The 24,254-nt window shown below is 37.4% G+C and overlaps 2 protein-coding genes across 2 annotated transcripts; both read right to left on the bottom strand.

Moving 5' to 3' along the window:
* Positions 1-39: 39 nt before the first annotated feature.
* On the bottom strand, positions 40-11,998 carry LOC130231697 (zinc finger protein RFP-like). The gene is made up of 8 exons (XM_056461078.1): positions 11,921-11,998; positions 7,082-7,161; positions 5,531-6,084; positions 5,308-5,403; positions 5,001-5,234; positions 4,779-4,917; positions 2,277-2,303; positions 40-2,158 (listed from the first exon to the last, which is right to left on the bottom strand). Exons 2-8 carry the CDS (start codon positions 7,152-7,154, stop codon positions 1,611-1,613), a joined length of 1,671 nt encoding a protein of 556 aa, XP_056317053.1. The 5' UTR covers positions 7,155-7,161; positions 11,921-11,998; the 3' UTR covers positions 40-1,610.
* A 3,478-nt stretch (positions 11,999-15,476) lies between these two features.
* On the bottom strand, positions 15,477-22,860 carry LOC130231701 (E3 ubiquitin-protein ligase TRIM39-like). Its single transcript, XM_056461080.1, has 8 exons — positions 22,799-22,860; positions 22,248-22,322; positions 19,860-20,413; positions 19,663-19,758; positions 19,358-19,591; positions 19,136-19,274; positions 18,933-18,959; positions 15,477-17,443 (listed from the first exon to the last, which is right to left on the bottom strand). Exons 2-8 carry the CDS (start codon positions 22,300-22,302, stop codon positions 16,896-16,898), a joined length of 1,653 nt encoding a protein of 550 aa, XP_056317055.1. The 5' UTR covers positions 22,303-22,322; positions 22,799-22,860; the 3' UTR covers positions 15,477-16,895.
* Positions 22,861-24,254: the final 1,394 nt, after the last annotated feature.

Raw genomic sequence — 24,254 nt, forward strand, 5'->3', positions numbered from 1 at the left:
TTAGGACATTTAGTGCAAATGCATATATTTGATGTGAAATTATAAACAAAGTACAAATTATAAAAAAAAATTTGAAACCTGCGTAAACCAGAAGTTGCGGAGACTTTTATATCAGTATGTTGATGTGCTTACAACTGAAACAGAATATCGAGTAGGGGGACGGGGCTTTGTGTTGCGAATCAATCCCTCGTAGCAAACTAACAGTAAGAGGGCCGAGGTTTAGGATATTAATATGCTGTTGCTATGGAAACCCTCAGGTTCATGTCAACAGAAGAATCGCCACTCCAAGGGTGGAGGGAAACAGTCAGACTTTGATATAAGATTACCAAAACAAAATATTTTTCAGTGAATTAACTGGCACGGATTAACTATTTACCTGAAGAATAACAATGTGAGCTAGCAAATAAACATTGTAATTTTGGATTTCACATGGACTTTAAAGCCAGAATTAGTATATATAGCATCAACTATATATACACACTCACCTGCCACTTTATTAGTCACAGCTGTCCAACTGCTTGTTAATGCAAATTTCTAATCAGTAAATCACATGGCAACAACTCACTGCATTTAGGCATGTAGACATGGTCAAGGTGATCTGCTGCAGTTTAAACCGAGCATCAGAATGGGGAAGAAAGGTGATTTAAGTGACTTTAAACGTGGCATGGTTGTTGGTGCCAGACGGGCTGGTCTGAGTATTTCAGAAACTGCTGATCTACTGGGATTTTAACACACAACCATCTACAGAGAATGGTCCGAAAAAAAGAAAATATCCATTGAGCGGCATTAGGACTGGTTCGAGCTGATAGAAAGGCAACAGTAAATCAAATAACCACTCGTTACAAGCAAGGTATGCAGAAGAGCATCTCTGAACGCACAACACAATGAACCTTGAGGCTGATGGGCTACAGCAGCAGAAGACCACACTGAGTGCCACTCCTGTCAGCTAAGAACAGGAAACTGAGGCTACAATTTGCACAGGCTCACCAAAATTGACAATAGAAGATTGGAAAAATGTTGCCTGGTTCGATGAGTCTCAATTTCTGCTGCAACATTCGGATGTTAGGGTCAGAATTTGGGGTCAGCATCATGAAAGCATGGATTCATCCTGCCTTGTATCAACGGTTCAGGCTGGTGGTGGTGAAATGGTGTGGGGGATATGTTTTTGGCACACTTTGCCAAAAACACACGTTGCTGACCATGTTCATTCCTTTATGACCACAATGGACCCATCTTCTTATGGCTACGTCCAGCAGGATAACGTGCCATGTCATAAAGCGCGAATCATCTCAGACTGGTTTCTTGAACATGACAATGAGTTCACTGTACTCAAATGGCCTCCACAGTCACCAGAGCTCAATCCAATAGAGCACCTTTGGGATGTGGTGGAATGGGAGATCATGGATGTGCAGCCGACAAATCTGCAGCAACTGCGTGATGCTATCATGTCAATTTGGAGCAATATCTCTTTCAGAATTTAATAATTCCAGTACCTTGTTGAATCTATGCCACGTAGGATTAAGAAAGTTGTGAAGGCAAAAGGTGGTCCAACATGATACTAGTAAGGTGTACATAATAAAGTAGCCAGTCAGTGTATTTAGGGTGTACATTTATTCAATGTATTTAACAGCTGAGATGATAAGCGGTGCTGAATTTTTACCTTCATAATTAATGCATGGGCTGAATAAAGGATAGAGTTTCTCATTGAAAGACTGTCCAGTGAAAGAGTAGATGTGAGATCTTGACTCAACATCATAGAAGGAGACCAGACCGTCTTCATAATCCACAAACACGCCAACCTTCTGTGGTTTTTCTCTTACAGACAGACGGACAGCTGGAGCATCAAAAGCCCAATATTCATTAAAATTCCTCAGACCCACAGCCCAGTATCCATGCTGAGGACTCAGTGTGATCTTTCCCTTCCTCTTAACAGATTCACTGGCCACTCCTAAATCCCATTTAGTCTTTTCTTTCACCTGCACCTCAAAATAAAATCTCTTCGAGGAGAATCCCTCTTTTCCTAGGACAGTGTTGCAGTGATCATATCTCTGTGGGTTGTTTGGGAGATTTTGTTTAGTGTCTCCATGTCTCACTTGTTTCCCATCTTCTGACAGGATGAGAAATGGATTAGCTGTATCAGGATCCAGAGTTACATCCACTGAGAATAAGAGATCAGAGAATATAAATCACATCTTCACAATACAATATTAATAATGTTTTGGAATATTATTGTTTGTAAAGGTTTTTGAAACTATTACTGTGATCTGTCACTGTACCTGCATAGTGCTGCATCCTCCTCAACACTGTGAAAATAAATAATAATAAGAGATGATATTGTTAAATTCATGTTGTATAAAAATGTTCACCTAAATATATCAATATATATGTTTCTGGAGATTAAATTGCAAACTATGTAGCCAGAAGTACGTATGGCTGCATTTCATCTTTAAAACAAACGCTACGGGGTGGTATGACGCTGTTCCTTTTCGTGCTGACCGGTTACCTCCGTATGGACAGCTTTCCCGCTGTTACTAGTTTGTTCAGTAGCTCACCATGGATGTTGGGGACTTGAGATGCAGAGAGGAGATGACCACACTGACGGGATTTGAGTCCGGTGAAGAATAGTTTCAGAAAGCAGGTAAAAAAAAACAGAATCCATCAAATAAACGAGTAAACAGGGTGAGATTGTGGTAAAAATGAGGGCTTTTCTTTTTCTGGATTGCTTTAAATTGCAATTTGGAAAAGGGTGAGCGGGTCAATCGGTGCTTTTGAAAACACTATTGGTTGGGTTTAGAGAAGGAGGTGGGTGGGTCAGTCGATTGGTAGGTCAGTCAGTCGACATCGGCCTCTGGTGGATTTGCGTAAGAACAGCAGGCACAAATGGTACGCGAGAGAAATTTGAGATCTGAAAAAGCGTACACAGCGACCTCTAGTGGATTCGCAAAAACAAATGTATCCAGAAATGTATATAGAGGTACGTTTTCAGAATGAGCCTGGGTTGGATAGTCTTTATAGCTGATATTATATTTAAATATAGGCTCAAAACACAGGTTAATACAAATCAATGTGCAAAGAAAATTTCCACTCAATCTCACTATTTGCTCACCCTTCAATTGTTTGAGCTTCTTTTTTCTGTTAAACACAAATAAGATATTTTAAAGTTCGATATTTTACCCATTGACATCTATAGTATGAAAAACAAATACTATGGAAATCAGAATTTCAGCTTTCTTTAAAATATCTTCTTTTGTATTCAACAGATGGAAGAAAAAACAGGTTTGAAACCTATTTTGGGTGAAGTATACTTAACCACAATGTCAGGACACACACATAATATTTTCTCTCTAACATGATTCCAAAGATTCTTAGTGCACACAATTTGTATGGTTTACACCACATACACTACAAATTACCTTTTAAAAACAGGCTTCAATAATTCACACTCAGCTGATGATTTATACATAGCTTGTTTGGCATGCTGTCCCAGGAGAGAGCCCTGAGTTCAAGGGATCCTCGGCCCAGGGCGAGGGGAGATTGAGCTCAGATCAATCTCAAAACACCCCGCTGCTGAGGCTAAGGTGAACTTCCTGAGAGTAAGACATTTAGAAAAAAGACTAAGGCTTATTTGTCTATAATATAGAGCATATTTGGATGGTGGGAGGAAACCGGGGAACCTGGGGGAAACCCACACGGACACGGGGAGAACATGCAAACTCTGCACAGAAATACCAGATGGCCCAGCGAGGACACGAAGCATGAGGACACGAATTGGTATTCATGCTGTGAGGCACCAGTGCTAGTCACTGGGCCACCGTGCCGCCCATTTTGGATAAAGGTGGAAGAAGGGGAGGAGGGGGGTTTCTTCCAGACGAAGGTAGTTCTAGAAAGGAAATGAGGATATACACAGTGACTTGGGATCCTTTGATTGGACGATCGGGATTAGCTAATGTGGGCCAGCTGGGTCAATCGTGAGCATGTGCTCCTCTTGAAATTAGTTTAATATTAAACTTCACTGAATAAAAAATGTTTTAAGCATATATTTAACTTTTTTATTTTCGATGACTCAGGTTAGATTTTGTTTTCTACCAGTGCTGGACTGAATTTTTTCATTCATATTAACCTGCTGCACTGAGATTTGACTGACTGATCGACCAACCAATACTCCCACCCACCCCCTTCCCTAAACCCAACCGAAAGTGTTTTCAAAAGCACCCATTGACCCGCCCACCGTCTTCCCTAAACCCAACCGACAGCATTTTGAAAAGCGATCCAAAAAGGAAACCCCTTGCGGCCGCCTGGATTTTACCACGTTTTCAGATCTTACCACGTTCTCACCCGGTTGTTTACTTGTTTATTTTATTTTTTATCTTTTGTTTTACTTGCTTTCTGAAACCGTTATTCGCCGAACTTGAACCCTGTCATCGTGTCAACTCCTCTCCACCTCCCAAGTCCGCTGACTTACATGGTGAGCTACTGGGCAAACTGGTAACAGCGGAAAAGCCGTCCATACAGAGGTAAGCGGTCAGCTGGTAGCACAAAAAGGAACAGAAGCCATCGGCAGCGTCTTACCGTCTCGTAGCATTCAGTTAAAAGAGAAAATGCAGACATACATACGTCTGGCTACATAATTGGTGCTCTCCAGAAATGTGAGGGGGGTACGTATTCACAATGAGCCTGTGTTGATATAGAAGCTCCAGAAGGATTAAAAGAGCACTGACCAAGCCTGAGACATCTAAGACACGGTGCGATGGGTCTTTTTGTATTTGAAATTGATCTACCTGTTTGACTGAGTTTCTGGTCCAGAGTTTCCTGCAGTTGAGTCAGAGCTCTCCTCAGAGTCTCTACACTCACATCAGCGTTCACACTGATCTCAGGCCAGTTCCTGATGTTTGGTGGGATGCATATGGATGGGTAAATCTACAGCAGAAGAGAGGAGAAATCATTCAGCAGGAGCAGTGTGAGTGTTGTCCTGACTTGTGAGCAGAAAGAGAGACACTGACCTGTAGGAGCTGAAGGTGATCCTCAGTGTGTGAGAGATGATCCAGCTCAGAGTTTCTCATCTTCAGCTCAGTGATTTCCTGCTGCAGCTCTTGAATCAGCTCTTCATCCTGTTTCTCTGCTGCTTTCTGCTTCTCCTCCACCATCTCTAGTAGCTCGGCCTGACATCTCTCAATGGAGCGCATTAAATCACTTAAGAGCTCAACAGTGGACGCTTTCTCTTGCTCTGTGCTTTTCTGAAACATACAGTTATATTTTATTAAAAGAAATCTACACACCATCCATCAAATATTGAGCATTTCATTTCACCTTTCTAAGTTCTGCTGAGTGTTCGATGTCTTGAATCTTCTTGACTCTGTCCTCGATCATCTGCTGCAAGTCTCTCTGAGTCTTCATCATCTGAATCTATATAGAGATAGTCACACAGACACACACACAATTACTCATTGATGATTTTACATCTAACAGAAGAGCTTTCTAACATTTCAACCAAGTTATCAAAGTAAGTTTTCCTATTGGGAGTAACTCATGCCTTCTTCTCTTTACTCTCCATCTCTAGAGGAACAGTGTTGTGAGTCTTGTGCTCTCCATCAGTGCAAAACACACAAACAAACATCTGATCATCTCTACAGAACAGCTCCAGAGGTTTCTCGTGTTTCCGGCATATGTAGTCCTTTATATTCTTCACAGGCTCCATCAGTTTGTGTTTCTTGAAGTTCGGGACTCTCCTATGAGGCTCCAGGTGAGTTTCACAGTAAGAGGTCTGACACGTCAGACAGGACTTCAGGGCTTTCATCTTTCTCCCATCACAGATGTCACAGAGAACCCCAGATATTCGCAAGGTCAACCTTTGCTTAAAGAGTTGGGCAAGCTGTCTAAGCCCTGTGTTGATCTTCAAGTCAGGTCTATTACTGAAACTTTCTCTACACAATGGACAGTAGCAGTCCTGACTCTTCTCCCAGCTCTTGCTCAGGCAGCTCTTACAGAAGTTGTGTCCACATGGAGTGCTGACTGGATCAATGAACACATCCAGACACACTGAACACTGAAGCTCCTCAAACAGAGGACTCATGGAGGATGACAGAGCTGAAGAGAAGAGAAATAATACATATATATGAATATAGATAGAATATATCACCTCCTGTTCATTTTTACAGATATTACAGCCTGATCTCACGAGAAAACGTAAGTATTTTACGTTTTGTCAGTTTAGTGGATAATTCGTACGAATTCGTACGAGTTCATTCGTACGAAATTGTATGATTTTAAAAAGGAGGCGTGGCACCAAACCACACCCCTAAACCCAACCGTCATTGGGGGATGAGCAAATCGTACTAAATTGTGCGAATTAGATCGTGCGAATTCATACGAATTAGCCACTAATCAAAAAGTTACGAATTGCCGTGAGATTGTGTTGGATATTATACAGTGTCGATGTTAGAAATATTCACTACATACAAATGTTAATATAAAGGGTGGCACTTTATATTAAGCACATTTAAACTGAAAACTGAACTGACACTGTTTCAAATCACTATAATCTTCTATGTGAAGCTGCTTGGACACAATCTACATTGTAAAAGCGCTATAGAAATAAAGGTAAATTGAATTAAATTTTACTATTTCCAAAAGTGTAGTATAACATACTTATTGTACTTTTCCTGTTATTGTGTTGGGATATGGTTATGGTATTAGGATAATGTTGGGTCACAGAGATGTATTTACAGACAATAATGAAAGATATAATCATACAGATATCATTTTAAATCGAACCATATAATAATAATAATAATAATAATAATAATAATAATAATAATAATAATAATATAATAATAATATAATAATAATAATAAAGCATATACACATAATAAATGCCCTTTATAAAATTATACAATTAGTTAAGGCATACTATTATATAGTAGTAAAGCTACCTAATATACATAGATCAATAATAATTGATTTAGATACAACATTGGCAATTGTTGTTTATGTCTTTGACCAACACAGTGAACAAAAAGAGTAAATGTTGCTGAACAAATAGCTTTAAATGATTTGTTTAATGACTAACTAAAGATAGACTCACATGGAGGTTCATCTTTACTGCATCTCCTGGTCTCTGTTGGTCGCTTTGGTAATGTTGGTAAAGACTCTGCCATTGCTTTTCTGCATTTTCCGGAAAATAAATGGCAACACATTTAATTTCATCCTAAAAGTGGTTCCCATTTTGTTGCCTCAAGTCTAGTAACAAAAGCCAGTCTTTATATAACTTTAACATCCTACTACTTCAATTGTATTTTTACTATTTATTATTAATGTGACATCTATATTAATGGAAGTCCCAACACTTTCTCTACTTCGAAATGCACCCGCAAACGCAAATGACCTTGATGTAGTAACCACCAGTATGGATGCCATCTTTACTAGCACTTTAAATACTGTGGCACCCATCAAACTAAAAAAGGCTAGAGAGAATAAAACTACACCATGGTATAATAGTCATACCCGTGCTCTCAAAACAGCAACCCGTGCCCTGGAACGTAAATGGAAAAAAACTAATTTAGAAGTCTTTAGAATTGCATACAAAGACAGTATGTCCAGCTATAGGAGGGCTTTAAAATCTGCCAGGGCTGAGCACCTCCGCAAACTGATAGAAAATAATCAAAACAATCCTAGATTCTTATTTAACACCATCGCTAAATTAACAAATAATCGGTCATCTTTGGAACAAAACGTTCCACCGCAAATTAGTAGTGATGACTTCATGAATTTTTTCAGTGATAAAATAGAAGGCTTTAGACAGAAAATAGGAGATATTAAACTTTCTGCACCGCCTTATACTTCAGATCCAGTAAACACGTCTCTGAATCTAAATAACCTACAGTGCTTTAAAATCATAGAACAGGAAGAGCTAGACAAAATTATAAATAGCTCTAAATCAGCTACGTGTATATTGGACCCAATTCCAACAAAGTTACTGAAAGAATTGCTACCTGTTATAGGAGAACCTCTTCTTAACATTATCAACTCTTCTTTATCTTTAGGCCATGTTCCAAATCCTTACAAGTTAGCTGTTATTAAACCTATTATTAAGAAACCACAACTGGAACCCAGCAACTTAGCTAATTATAGGCCTATTTCAAACCTTCCATTTATATCTAAAATACTAGAAAAAGTTGTTTCTGCTCAATTATGCTCCTTTCTGCAGACTAACAATGTTTTTGACGTGTTTCAGTCAGGTTTCAGAGCTCATCACAGTACAGAAACTGCATTAGTGAAAATAACCAACGATTTACTCTTAGCTGCTGACCAAGGGTGCATCTCGCTATTAGTTCTACTCGATCTTAGTGCGGCATTTGACACCATTGACCATGGTATCCTTATTAATCGCTTAAAGTCTACAGGTGTCCAGGGACATGCCCTACAATGGTTTAAGTCATACTTATCTGACCGTTACCAGTTTGTAAATATAAATGGACAGCCTTCACAAATCAGCCCAGTAAAATACGGGGTGCCTCAAGGATCAGTTTTAGGCCCTTTACTGTTTACAATATACATGCTACCCCTGGGAGACATTATTAGAAGACATGGGATCAGCTTTCACTGCTATGCAGATGATACTCAATTATATATTTCAACTAAACCTGACGAGACGTTTAATCTGTCCAAGCTAACTGAGTGTATTAAAGATGTTAAAGACTGGATGACCAACAATTATCTTCTCTTAAACTCAGACAAAACAGAATTATTACTTATTGGGCCTAAATCCTGTACACAGCAGATCTCACAACTCGATCTACAATTAGAGGGATACAAGTTAGCGTTAGTTCTACTATAAAAGATCTGGGTGTCATATTAGACAGCAATTTAACTTTTAAAAATCATATTTCCCATGTCACAAAAACTGCTTTCTTTCATCTGAGAAATATCGCTAAGTTACGAAGTATGCTATCCATCTCAGATGCAGAAAAGCTAGTCCATGCTTTTATGACTTCTAGGCTGGACTACTGTAATGCTCTGTTTGCTGGCTGCCCAGCATCCTCTATTAACAAACTTCAATTAGTACAAAATGCAACTGCCAGAGTTCTAACCAGGTATAGAAAATTTGATCACATCACCCCAATTTTATCCTCCTTACACTGGCTGCCTGTTAAGTTTCGTATTGAATATAAAATATTGCTTCTTACATATAAAGCTCTAAATAATCTAGCTCCTGCTTATCTAACCAATCTTCTGTCTCGCTACAATCCAACTCGCTCTTTAAGATCTCAAAACTCAGGGCTTCTGGTAGTACCTAGAATAGCAAAGTCGAGTAAAGGAGGTCGAGCCTTCTCATTTATAGCTCCTAAACTCTGGAATAGCCTTCCTGATAACGTCCGAGGCTCAGACACACTCTCCCAATTCAAAACTAGATTAAAGACCTATCTGTTCAGTAAAGCATACACTTAGTGCACCACTTAGGGGGCTTCCACACAGGTTATGCATCTTGCTGATATACACTGTGAACATCAGCTACGCTAATTATTTTCTTTATTCTCCATTTCCACCTGGGGATACTCTTCCCGAGGCCCTCAGACTATGCAGAGTCACTGATTCGATCCAAGACCAACGACGAGATGATATCAAGGTTTCCATATCCTGGACCTGGCCGAATCCTGAACAACTACTGCGATGGTCATGGAAGAGTGGAGAACATGATGTTCCTATGACGCTCCAGAGACAGACGAGTCTTCGCTGAGGCCAGCTTCCAGCCTCCGCCACTGAGACTGCAGCTCTGCACAAGACGTTTGGCCAGCGGAGAAATTAAAATGGTCGTGCCCAACTGAGCCTGGTTTCTCTCAAGGTTTTTTTTCTTCACTTCCGCCTTTAGTGAAGTTTTTTTTCCCTCTCCGCTGTCGCCACTGGCTTGCATGGTTCAGGATCTGTAGAGCTGCGCATCGTTGGATTTGCTCTTCAATATTTGGACTCTCAGTAGTGATTATTAAACCACACTGAACTGAGCTCAACACTGAACTTAAACACTACAAACTGAACTACACTATTCCTATTTAATGTGACCTTTTATGTGAAGCTGCTTTGACACAATCTACATTGTATAAGCGCTATACAAATAAAGGTGAATTGAATTGAATTGAATTGAATTGAAGTACTCCACAAATAAGATTTTAGATCATATAATAATATTAATTCATGATTACAGCTTTTAGCTGGAAGGGCATCCGCTGCGCAACACATATGCTGTATAAGTTGGCGGTTCATTCCTCTGTGGCGACCCCTGATTAATAAAGGGACTAAGCCGGGGGAAAAAAATGAATGATTACAGCAATTAATAAGTGTTTTGCATTAAAAGTCAAATAAATTGGACAGCATCATTACAATTCAAGAGGTGCAGTTTGTGTTCTGACTATCAGCAGTTCACACTCTTGCTGCATTGAGTTTTATTTTAAAGTAATATGAATTTAGTAAGATTTTCAATCCAACAAATTCCATACATTTCTTGATAAATAAACTCATAAGGTCACACGGTAACACTTTACAATAACAGTACATAAATAATGATGTATTAATATGTAAACGAAACATTATTCTGAACTAATGATGAGTTAAGGGGCACACACTAATCATGAATTAACTTTAACTACAACATGAGTCACACGAGTTCATTACTACCTCAATTACTTGTTAGTACATGTTGTTAATTAATGTATTAATTAACATTTAAGTCAAAGCTAAATGTAACCAACATGATCTCATGAGTGCTTAATGTATAGTTATGTAATGACTTTACTTGAAGGGGCACATTATCATGAACTCATCCTTAACTACTCCTGTTCATGCTGATGTTGACAGAACACTTTTCTACTGTTATTCAGTGTAAACTCACTAGCTGGACATGCATTAAGAGTTCATGAGTAGTTAAGAATGGGTTAACGATAATGTGCCCCTCTAAGTAAAGTGACAACGTAATTATACATTAACATATCATGAGTTTATGATGGTTAAATTTAGCATAAACTAATGTGGTATTTAATACATTAATAAACAAACTATCACGTACTAACAAGTAATTTAGGTAGCTGTTATTGACACATGAACTCGTGACTCGTGTTAAAGTTAATTCATGATTAGTGCGTACCCTAACTCATCATCATAATAAAGTAATGTTTAGTTTACATATTAATACATCATTATTCATGTACTGTTATTGTAAAGTGTTACCGGTCACACTTTATATTGGGTGACCTTACCTAATATGTACTTACATTGAAATGAATAATTTGCTACAATGTACTTATCGTGTAAATACATGTTTTTATATTGTACTTTTGATTAAATACCTACATGTATTAATTAATTTCTGTAATTACACTGTTGACCATCCCTTACAGCTTAACTCATCCTTAAAGCTACCCATACCACCAAACCTGTCCCTAAACCTACCCGAATTCCCTCTCAAAAGAACCAGAAGTCTTCTGCAATACATTATAAACACAGTAAGTAAATTGTATTTATTTTATGATGCATGTACATAGTAGTTGAGGCAACCTAATATAAAGTCGGACCACTTATAATAATAAAAAACGTGCTTTAATCTGGTATGTTTTTATATTGTACTTATGACTGATTAAATGCCTTGATGTAATTACACTGCTGACCATCACTTACACCCTAACTCATCCTTAAACCTACCCATAGCACCAAACCTGTCCCTAAACCTACCCGAATTCCCTCTCAAGAGAACCAGAAGTCTTCTACAATACATTATAAACACAGTAAGTATGTTGTATTTATTTTATGATGCATGTACATAGTAGTTGAGGCAACCTAATATAAAGTCGGACCACTTATAATCATAACAATAATAAAAAACATGCTTTACTCTGGTATTGTTCATCTTATTGAAACAGACATAGATTAAACTTACCTGTGAGTGAATATCAAAGGTGTTTACATGTGGTATGTATCAGAAATGCTCAATAATTAATAGTAATTTAAAAGATAATGTTATTTAGATTGTTGTTCGGTAGTTGCACCTTCAGGCATGTCAGATTTCCTCCCATATTTTCTGAACTTCAGACTTTAACCTTATATCAGGTGTGTTTGTGTGGCTGCACATCTATAAAGCTAAACTGATTACCTGTCCTGTTAGTATTATAAAGTAACACTATTAATTCATTCACACCATACAAAGCAGAATAAAATGCCATGCAAAGCAGAGTTTTCCAGAAAGCAAAACTTATTGTGTTTATTATATAAAGTTGAGTATTACATGTTTTATAGTTTGATTCAGTGCATCTCAGGAAGCCAAATGAAGGTTTGATGTTCTTCAACTTTTCTGTGATGTTTTACAAGTGCCTTTTAGATAAAAAAAAAGCACTGTTGAACCGTTTTCACATTTCCAGGTCTTCTCAGTAGTGGAAGTCATCATAGTGAGTAAACTTAGAGCGCAGAATAGTACAACAAATGTAAATAATGAAATAATAAAAGAAAAACTCAATGATGGTCAATTTAAAGACTTTTAGAAAAAAGAAAAATAGCAACTGATAATGTTGCGTACCGCTATATATATTTCTGAAGAGCGCCAAATACGTACACAGGATGTACATTGTTTTTCAGTTTTGTTTTCGTGAATCCACTAGAGGCCGCTGTGTATGCTTTTTGAGATGTCAAATTTCTCATGCGATTGCCATTTCCCCTGCTGTTCTCATGTAAATCCACCAAAGACCGCTAAGTAAGCTTTTTGAGATCTCAAATTTCTCTCGCGAAGGCCATTCGCACATGCTCTTTTCACGTAAATCCACCAGTGGCCGCTGTTGACTGACTGACTGACCGATCGACTGATCCACCCTTCTCCTTCACTTAACCCAAAAAGCACCCAAAAGCACAGATTGACCCGTCCACCCAATTCCCTAAATCCAACCGACAGTTTCAAAGAGCAATGCAGAAAAATAAAAGCCCTCGTCTGATTTTTACCACATTTGAAATTATACCACATTCTCACCTGTTATTTACTTGTTTATTTTATTTTTTTGGCTTCTGTTTTTGTCTTACCCGCTTTCTGGAAGAGTTCTTCGCCAGACTTTAACCCCATCATTGTGGTCAACTCTTTTCTGCGTCTCAAGTCCGCCAACATACATGCTGAGCTAACTAGCCAAACTGGTAACAGTGGAAAGCATGCAGGTAAGCGGTCAGCTGGTAAGCACGAAAAGGAATGATGTTATACCACCCATAGCGTTCATTTTAAAGACGAAATGCAGCTATCTGTACATCTGGCTACATCATTCGCGATCTCTATGTTTTCAGAATGAGCCTCTGTTGAAATAGGCTCATACTCTAAAACTGACCTGCCCATACACTCTGCATTTGAAACGCTCTGCATAAGTGGTAATTTGTTTTTTTGTAAATTGATGCAAAGATGATTTAATACTTACATAAATACATATAAATAAAATTCATATGTTTTATCTAAATATTAATCTAAATATTAAAAACTTGCAAGGATTTAAGATGCTGATGATCGTTAAACGCGTCATAACAGTCTTGTCAAAAGGGTTGCTGCTTCTTCTTTACATGCTCACAAGTGGAAGAACCAGAAGTGGTGAACTGTGGCATAATAAAAGTTCTGCTGCTTTTTGTGGTGCGTCACGTTAATCTCTTAACAGCTTTCAGCCATATTCAGCTTCATACTATTATTAGAATAATATAATAAATAATACATGATAATATTAGTAAAATAAAGACTAATTTATAATTATTTACCAATAAAACATTAAAATATAATTAAAAATTATTTAGGAGTAGTTGTATTTGCTGTTGTATTTTTTAAATATCACAAGTTCCTTTTCATTCATTTTTGTTTTTGGCTTAGTCCCTTTATTAATCCAGGGTCGCCACAGCGGAATGAACCGCCAACTTATCCAGCACATGTTTAACGCAGCAGATGCCTTTCCAGCTGCAACCCATCTCTGGGAAACATCCATACACACTCATTCACACTCATACACAATGGACAATTTAGCTTACCCAATTCACCTGTACCACATCTTTGGACTGTGGGGGAAACCAGAGCACCCGGAGGAAACCCACGCGAACATGCAAACTCCAACATGTGCCAAAGTGCCAACCAACCCAGCAGAGGCTCGAACCAACCAACCCAGCCGAGGCTCAAACCAGCAACCTTCTTGCTGTGAGGTGACAGCACTACCTACTGCACCACTGCGTTGCCAAGTTCCTTTTGTATTTTTTTTTTTTTTATCATACTTTTCTAGGTGCTGAAGGAAGAGGTGCTGTTACCAGTTAAGGCTGTTGCTTTGTAATGTCAATGTTTGCCAGCTATTTAAAGTTGAATATCTGACACTTGAGTACTGAAACTAGATGTGTGGAAGTATAATACTGCAAGTCAATGAATATTGATGTATTTAAAATTGATGTTTTTTTATACAATTTTGCGAAACATGTTGCATAACAGAAAGATTTTTTTTATTAAATTTTTATCTTTTTGATTATTTAAAACAAGTCATGTCTATTTACTATTTTTAAAATTGAGAAATATATATATATATATATATATATATATATATATATATATAATATATATTATATATATATATATTATATATATATATATAATATATATATATATATATACATCACACGAGTAGCAGTGTGATGTGGCTGTATATCGGCACTGCTGGAAGGCGTGTGTTGTGCTTTAGTGTCCACCAGTGCTGATATACAGCCACATCGCACTGCTACTCATGTAATATTATGTTTATACAAAAGTTCGGCGGCATTATTGTGTATATAAAAAAGTAAATCAAACACAAACAGGCTAAAAGCCCTTTATATGAGTAACTACTTTCTTCCACCATTCATTCACATCTGCAGCTGACGTCAGAACAACAGAAGCCGACACTAATTCACCATCACGTTAGAGCTAGTATTTGAATGATTCTCTAGCATAATGTCTATAATAGTGTTAACCAAAGCAATCTAGATAATAACAACATAATAGATCAGGGGAGGTTGTTGTATTATGTCAGTCATTTATTAATCTCACACAAAACAAATATGGTCCAAACACATTCTAAATGGTCCATGGATCCATATTTACATTCACATAACTGCAATTAGAAGACAGCAACTTACCTAGAAATGAATGTGACATCTTTAAAAAGCCTCAGTACAGATTTTGTTAGAAACACATCAGTCTTTGACCTTGTATCAAGCTTTGTTTTAAGGAGTGTATTAAATAAAGCATATTTAATATCTTTATGAGTGTGAATTCTTACTGTTTTCATCCCAACATGGTAATATAATTAAAATACACATACTCAAAGTTCACAGTCTTTTTTTCGTGTTGTTGTTGTTGTTGTTTTAAAATCAATTATAAATATGGATTGTCCTAAATCTTTGAAGCAAGCTCAACACAATAGCACAATAGCTGGTGAAGCTATTTCATAAGTAAATTTACTGCACTGTTTTGTATTCTGTAATTTTAATGAATTGTTTTGTAAGCTCACTGTATATTACAAACACATACACATTATACACAATCTCACAGACAAGTCTAAAAATCTGAAAAGTCTACATTTAGTCTTAATAGCATTACACATTAAGTACGAAAGCACTCCATGTTGCAAGTACAACATGAAATAATGTTTCAGGTTATTGCATGTGAAATAATAATTTGCCCCTGTTATAATAATAATAATAATAATTATTATTATGCCATTATTGTTCATTTCAGTTGGAAACAGCAAAGCATTGTACAGTTTGTATAAAATTTAGTAAAAATAGTAAGACAAGTCCTGGGATTTTATTATTTCAGTCATGTATTAATATTCTGCGTGCTGAATTAATTTGAATGATCCAGTAAGTCTGCAATAATGTACAGGACACTCAAGCTGTGCAAATATTCACATTTTATGTTTTGTAGAATTTAATTAGTAAAATTAAAAATATAACTGTTGTAGTTTCTTGCGTCTAAAAAATAAGATATGAAAGTATATGTTTTACTTATCAAGGAGCAAATGAATTCAGTAAATAATTTTTTTGTTTTTTAAACAATTAAAAGCATATTAGGCATCAAACAAAATCACAATCTCTTCAAGAGTAATACACTGAAGTGTCCTTCTAGGCTTCAGTTCATGGGACCAGGTAAACACTGTGGGGACACCTCCCTGCTTCAGCCTATGTAATAATGCAGTCCTCTGTACCACACCCTCATGTTGTCTGTAATAGTGTTGTTCCAATACAGGAATTTTAAAAACGTCAATTTCCTGCTAACATTTAAGCGCCATTGAGTGTGTTTTTAAACACTGCTGATTTGCCATAGTATTTACCAGTGCTCAACAGAAATGTCTCCCATATTTCAGAACCATTTCCCGCCACCCTCCCATTTTGTTATTTACTCCCGTAATTTCAACCATCCCCCCAGTCCTCAGCGTTTTGGTACGGTCTGTGAAACCCAAAGGTCGTCAACATTGGTATAGGATCTGATCGCAGCGGCTACCCGAAAATCACTTCACAGTACAGTTACTAACACCACAGTACACAGTACCAGTTCTCAATCCCCCCGATCTCCCGGATTTCAAGGACAAATGTTGGCAGGTATAAACTCGAGTTTGATAAACGGCATGTAAAATGTGTTTGGGAAAGAAAATGCTAGCTAACTAGTGCCATTTCCCAGCTGAAAATGAGGTCCGATATCCCTTTTTATTTTCACTATCCATTCAGAACAGACCTCCATGTCACTTTCACTTCATTGATAAGATATACAGCCAGGTACACAACAATACGCCATCATGGACGCCATTCCTGTGTGATTCCAGACAATACTTCCGGGTTTCTTCCCACCGCAGCCTCGCTTTCACTTTTAAAATGGGAGTGCTATATATTCATCCACTGTAGTTAACAGGTGAGATGTTCATTGATGCAGAATTTTTACTCATATCATTTGGAAAGGGGCAAAAATATGGGTAAAGTCTATTAATGAAAGATTGTCCAGTGAAAGAGTAGATGTAAGATCTGGACTCCACATCATAGAAGGAGACCAGACCGTCTTCATAATCCACAAACACACCAACCTTCTGTGGTTTTTCTCTTACAGACAGACGTACAGCTGAAGCTGCATAAGCCCAATATTCACTCTCATTCCTGAGACCCACAGCCCAGTATCCATCTTGAGGACCCACTGTGATTTTCCCCTTCCTGTTAATCGATTCTCTGGCCACTCCTAAAGTCCACTCAGTCTTTCCCTTCATCTGAACCTCAAAATAAAATCTCCCCATCAGGAATCCTTCTTTTCCCAGAACACAGATACACTTATCAAACCTTTCTAGGTTGTTTGGGACCTTTTGCTTAGTGTCCCCAGTGCTCACTTGTTTCCCATCATCTGACAGAATCAGTTTTTGATGAGTTGTATCAGGATCCAGAGTCACATCCACTGAAAAGGTGATCATAGAATATGAATCATATCTTCATAATGCAAATATCCAAATACATTTGGTAAGTTAACCCTCTATGGCATGGTGTTGCCATCAGGAAACAAACCAGATTTTTGGCCCCTTTTCATTTTTTAAAAATAAAATATCACAAAAAAGTCTAATAATAAGTTGGCAACCAATGGAATTTGAGGTGGGTGTGAGTTTGACCTGTCCTCTGGGGGCAAAAGAGCCATTTTTGAAACCATAGCCTGCTTGAGCACACTGCTAGCAGAACGTAAGATAGATTTCACTTTTTAACATGTTTAAATTTAATTATCTTTATATTATAAATCTGTGTGATGTGCATGGATATGTGAAGAAGCATATTTGATTGAGAAAATACCCTTTTGTGTAATTATCTATATACTAAAATGGTAGATTTTCATTTGTTGCCTCAGGGCAACATTGTGCAGTTAGACCACTTTTGAAAAAACATTAACAATAACATCCAACTATTACTCACAGGAAATGGATGTTGAAACATTTTATGGAAGTAAATAACAAGATTGAGCAGTTAGTCTCATTCCTTCTGACGGCAAGCTTGAAGTGTCACAATAGCTATGCTTCCATTCAAAGATGCAAATTAAACTTGCAAAAAGCCACAGTTCTGCACAGTTTATCTTTAACCCTGATTAAACAAACCTGATTAAACTAACTGAGTTCTTCAGGCTTGTTTGAAACCTACAGGTAAGTGTGTTGAAGCAGGGTTGGAACTAAACTCTGCTGAGTTTGATGTGCATCTGGATTCAGCCTGCTTGATGGTCATAGATACACAGAAAGGGAGATACGAAAAGAAGGTGCCCAAACTCTGTTCTGGAGGGTCGGTGTCCTACAAAATTTAGTTGCCAACCTGCTAATACATTTCTAGTATGCTAGTTAGAGCCCGAGTAGCTGGTTCAGGTCTTTGATTGGGATTAGAGCTATACTCTGCAGGACACCGGCCCACCAGGACCAAGTTTAGGCACTCCTGACCTAAAGCTAAGTGGAAAAAATGTGGCACCCACTTTTGCTTCACATGCACCAACAACTGCTTTCTGAGTGAATAATAAACATTGGTAAAGAAGTACATTCAATCGATACCCCACAAGAACACACAATACATAATTTATGGCTAGTTATTGATATTGGTGATATTGTTTATATTAAATTAAAACTTTTTCTAATGTATTTATGGCTTGTTTGCGCCTAATTTCACATTTAATAATATATATAAAACCTTGGTGTATTAGTGCCCTAAATGCATGTTGTTGTCCTGAGGCAACAAACTAAAATCTGATGGGGGGCTAGGGGGAGCACATGTTATCATTGATTTATTATAAGGGACCCCCAAGCACCCAAAAATTGTGGTGAAATATTTTTCCCTCCTAAACCAAAAAATCATGCCACAGAGGGTTAAATGTAAAGTATTACTGTTCCTTTTTTTAATGTAAAAAGTGAAAATCACTGTACCTGCATACTGCTGCATCCTCCTCAACACTGTTACAGTACGTCAATCATAAAACACAATAATATGATTTTAGGATTTTTGTGAACAAGATTGATATATGTGCATCATACAGTATATATATATATATTATTAAGCTCTAACTCTAACAATTACTTGTCAAAATTATAATCAAATTATTTATGTTCTGTATTTGATAGTGACCTACCAGTTTGACTGAGTTTCTCATTCAGAGTTTCCTGCAGTTGAGTCAGAGCTCTCCTCAGAGTCTCCACACTCACATCAGTGTTTATACTGATCTCAGGGCAGTTCCTGCTGTGTGGAGGGCTGCATATGGATGGGTAAATCTACAGCAGGAGAAAGGAAAAATCATTCAGCAGGAGGAGTGTGAGTGTTGCCCTGTGATTTGAGCAGACAGAGAGATACTGACCTCCAGGAGCTGAAGGTGATCCTCAGTGTGTGAGAGATGATCCAAATCCGAGTTTCTCATCTTCAGCTCATTGATTTCCTGCTGCAGCTCTTGAACCAGCTCTTCATCCTGTTTCTCCGCTGCTTTCTGCTTCTCCTCCACCATCTCCAGTAGCTCGGCCTGACATCTCTCAATGGAGCGCTGCAGATCACTGAAGAGCTCAACATTGGACGCTTTCTCTCTTGCTATGTTTTCCTGAAGAATATTTTAGTTTTAAGAAGAAAAATCAAATCACAATCCAGCAAATATTGAACATTTCAACTCACTTTTCTATGTTCTGCTGAGTGTTTGATGTCTTGAATCTTCTTGAGTCTGTCCTCGATCATCTGCTGCATGTCTCTCTGAGTCTTCATCATCTCAATCTATAGACAGACCGAAATACACTGATATTTTAATTCTTAACTTGAATTACATCATCTGACAAAACATCTTGTAACTGAAGTAAGCTGCTAGTAACTCATACCTTCTTCTTTTTGATCTCCTCTTGTATAGGAACAGTGTGGTGAGTCTTGTGGTCTCCGTCAGTGCAAAAAACACAAACACACATCTCATCATCTCTACAGAACAGCTCCAGAGGTCTCTCGTGTTTCTGGCATATATAGTGTTTTATATTTATCACAGGCTCCATCAGTTTGTGTTTCTTGAAGTTTGGGACTCTCAGATGAGGCTCCAGGTGAGTTTCACAGTAAGAGGTCTGACACACCAGACAGGACTTCAGGGCTTTCATCTTTCTCCCATCACAGATGTCACAGAGAACCTCAGATATTCTCAGGCTTAACCTTTGCTTAAAGCGTTGAGCAAACTCTCCAAGTCCAGTGTTTATCTTAAAACTAGGTCTATCACTGAATCTTTCTCTACACAATGGACATCTGCAGACCTGACTCTTCTCCCAGCTCTTGTTCAGGCAGCTCTTACAGAAGTTGTGTCCACATGGAGTGCTGACTGGATCAGTGAACACATCCAAACACACCGAACACTGAAGCTCCTCAAACAGAGGACCCTTGGAGGATGACAGAGCTGGAGAGAAACAATAAAAACAGAGATTTAGACACAGTGAATTTGACTAGAATTTGTTTAGAACAATGAAGTATTCACAGAAATTCACTTTTCCACATTTTTTTTTATCTCTTTTTTACTCAAAATTCTACAAACCATATGCCAAAATAACAATGTTAAAGATGTTTGTTTTAAATCTTTGCAAATTTCTGAAAAATAAAGAACAAAAATATCACAAGTATATTCACAGCCTTTGCCATCACACTCAGAATTGAACTCAGGTGTTCCTGTCTCCAATGATCACACGTGAGATGTTTCACAACTTGAACTCCACCTGTGGTAAATTCAATTGACTAAATATAACTTGGGAAGGCACACACCTGTCTATGTAAGATCCCACAGTTAACAGTGCATATATGAGCACAAACCAAGCCCCAAAATCCAAGGCACAGTCGATAGACCACTGAGACAGGATTGTATCTAGGTACAGATTTGGGGAAGGGTACATAAAGAAATTCTGCAGCATTGAAGGTCCCAATGAGCAAAGTGGCCTCCATCATTTTTAAATGGAAGAAGTGTGGAACCACCAACCGAGTCTTTTTTGAGTGGGCACCAGCCAATTTGAGAAGGCCCTTGGGAGTTGACAAAAAACCTGATGGTCACTCTTAAAGAGCTTCAGCTTTTGTCTTTGAAGAGAGGAGAATCTTCCAGAAAAACAGACATCTCTGGAGTTGTCCATCAAACAAGAAACTAGAGTGGCTCAATTCTATGACTATTTGTCTGGAGTTTGCCAAAATGTTGCCTGAAGGACTCTCGGACTATGAGAAACTAAATTCTCTGGTCTGATGAATTAAAGATTGAAGTCTTTGTCCAAAGGAACCATGCACTGTTCATCGCCTGGCCAATACCATCCCTACAGTAAAGCATGGTGGTAGCAGCATCGGATGTGGGGATGTTTTTCAGAGGCAGGAACTGGGAGACTAGTAATATGCTTGCTTTCCTTGTGAAAAAGAAGTTTATTCTTGTGTGCTATGTGTATAATTCGTTTAAACTAAAAATAAGAAACTATAAGCTACTGTCAGTTTACTTTTGGAGTAGTTTTATAAAATGTAAATTGCAATTAAGTATACTTGACATACTGACAGAAAAAGTCCTGTTCACTGGCATATTTTAATACATACACTGAAGCATGATTATGTATTCTAAGTGTAACCCTGCCAGTCTTACACCACCCAACCTGCTCTGAGCTGGGATCGATCCAACAACTTTTTGCACGAGAGTCAGTGGCTCTACCAAGGAGGCTTAAAGCCATGACCTCTAGTGTCTGTCGCTAGAGCACCTTTAGAGGTCAGAGGAGTGAGTTTACCTGCACAGCACTTCACTAGCTGGCCTCTGCTACATAAGTATTCTTTTACTCTGTTGATTAAGTAGACTGTTAAATATTTATTTACATAAAGTTAAATATTAGCAACCCAAGGTTTCAGAGACAAGGCTTAAGTCCTAGATAAATGTTTAAGTGGTCTGTCTTAAATGACTTATCATGAATGTTTGTAGTCTTTTAAGGAACTTTTAATCAACGAAAAGATTAATGTTGCAATGTACAGAGTCATCCTAGATGAAAGCCTGTTCTAGAATGCTCTGGACCTCGAGCCCAGCCCCTAGCCAGAGCCCAGATATGAACTTGTTTGAACATCTCTGGAAAAATCTGAAAATGGCTTTGCGCCCAGTTTTAGAAACTGGCCAAAAAAAAAGGTGTGCCAAGCTTGTATCATCATACTCTAAAAGATTTGAGACTGTAATTAGTTTTAATGCTTAGATTTACACATTTAGTCAGTCATTTAGTTTTTTTACTTACATGGAGGCTCATCCATACTGTCTTTGAATTTTTGTGCATGAAGTAATCCTGTCATTGTTCTTCTTTTCTTACAGCCTTATGAAAAAAGTTACAGAACACAATTCATTTCACAGCATGAAATCAAGTCAAGTCAAGCCATTGTTCTGATAAATTTAAGCTCAAGTCAAGCTTTTCTAATAAAATGACAAAAGTTGAGCCCAGAAGCTTGATATAAATTGCAGTAAAGTTAGAGAATGTAATGCTTTAATGGAATGTTTATTTTAATTAACTAAAAGCAGTATACCTGTAACACAAAAAAACTTTCTACCAATATTATTCTGTTATTATGTTTAAAAATTACATTAGTAAATGATAAGGATGTAAACTGACTCTAACATACAGTTCTTTGACTGTTAGAATAACACCTGCTAGAGATCTGATGAATGCATGACATCATGAAAATATTCAGGTATTCATTGCATTCAATTTTCTTGACTAATTCACAATGTTTGTGTTCAAACAAAATACTAACTTTAGAAAAACTAGACACTTTTTAAAATATATTTACATACCTGTGAGAGAATTTCACAAGCGTTTATTATGGTTTTGATTGTCTTCAAAAGCGAACGCAAATAACTGTCCTTCAGACCATGTTGTCTGTAACACGTCGACTTTGACCTTGAATCAGGTGTTTTGTGCGCATTTTATAGAGTGTACACAAATCACAAAACAGCTCAAGTGCTATTAAAGCATAATACTGCTCGTATCCCAGGATGACTTAGAATTAATATACCTATCTTAAATTTCAGTGCTTGCTTGAGTACTAAACATCCCTCACGTATTATTATTTGGAGTCCCTTTGCAGGAAAAGCTCAATGTAGCTACAGTAGCTGGTAAAGCTTGTATATTGTCTCCATCTTGTGGACACTTGATCTAACGAGAGTGTAATAAAATGTAAAAAAAATTAAATAAAAAATCTCACGTGAAAATTTTATTTTTATTTTTGTGTGTATAATTAATGTCGAAATCTCTGCATTCGAACTTTTAGTGTGTCGAGGCGAGGGGGGCGATGATGACGTCATGACGGGGTTTGTTTTTGTTGGCTTATGCTGCATTCCAGACAACTCGGAAATTGAAGTTTTCCTACTTTGAAAAAGCAACCGGAACATCACTTGAAATTGGACATCCGACCTGTGACCACCGACTTCAACAAGACGCATCATTTGATATCACTTCATGACAGATACATGTGAGTACGAGATTTTTCTTTGTTGATTTAATCCTGATTGTTTAGTGTTTTCGTTTAATCATTTTAAAAGGTCTAACTAAAATATAATAATAAAAAAATAGAGAAGAGTAACGAGCGGAAAGTAATTCACAAGTTATTCTGTTAGTTTTGAGAAGCAATGTACAAACGGACGCCTGAAAACGCGTAGTGTATCATTTTCGACATCAGGTGGCGCTGAAGTATGTGTTTTAAATCTTAAACTGACCTCAGTTTGTTGAATTCTGTCTTAACTAGAGATATGTTAACTGTTTCTCTTCCTTTTCTTCAATATTATTTAAATATTGTTCAAATTACAAGTGTAAAGTTTAACCTATGTAAACACAAAGAAAGTGTTGGTCAAGCTACTTGAAAAATGTAGTGAGCTAAGCTATTAGCTACTCTACTTAAAATGTAACTACACTAAAAGCTACCCTCTGGGAAATGTAGCAAGCTAAGCTAAAAGCTACTTGGCAAAAGTAGCTTCTAAACTATTTTTTCAATTTTCATTTTAAATAGAAGCAACTTAAATCCAAGTCAATCAGATCTTAGTTATCAATAAAATTGTCAATAACATAAGAGGAAGAAATGTTCAGTTCAATTTTTACTGTAAACAATATGCTGTACCAAACTGAATGATAGTATTAACAGCAAAAGCAACAACAAAAAAAAACAACAATAAAATTAGGTGTTACACAATAAATACTATAGTAATTTATAGTAAAGGGAAATATTTGGGAATAAGCATTATATTTTATTTATAT

This window comes from Danio aesculapii, chromosome 7, assembly GCF_903798145.1.
Source record: "Danio aesculapii chromosome 7, fDanAes4.1, whole genome shotgun sequence".
NCBI classification, from domain to species: Eukaryota; Metazoa; Chordata; class Actinopteri; order Cypriniformes; family Danionidae; genus Danio; species Danio aesculapii.

Excerpts from the sequence above, each read along its gene's own strand:
- LOC130231697 (XM_056461078.1), bottom strand. The coding sequence starts at position 7,154 with ATGGCAGAGTCTTTACCAACATTACCAAAGCGACCAACAGAGACCAGG. Across the intron at positions 6,085-7,081 it reads CAGTAAAGATGAACCTCCAT|CTCTGTCATCCTCCATGAGT; the intron begins GTGAGTCTATCT and ends TCTTCTCTTCAG. Across the intron at positions 2,159-2,276 it reads GAGGATGCAGCACTATGCAG|TGGATGTAACTCTGGATCCT; the intron begins GTACAGTGACAG and ends TCTTATTCTCAG.
- LOC130231701 (XM_056461080.1), bottom strand. The coding sequence starts at position 22,302 with ATGACAGGATTACTTCATGCACAAAAATTCAAAGACAGTATGGATGAG. Across the intron at positions 20,414-22,247 it reads CAGTATGGATGAGCCTCCAT|CTCTGTCATCCTCCAAGGGT; the intron begins GTAAGTAAAAAA and ends GTTTCTCTCCAG. Across the intron at positions 19,275-19,357 it reads ATCACCTTCAGCTCCTGGAG|ATTTACCCATCCATATGCAG; the intron begins GTCAGTATCTCT and ends CTCCTGCTGTAG.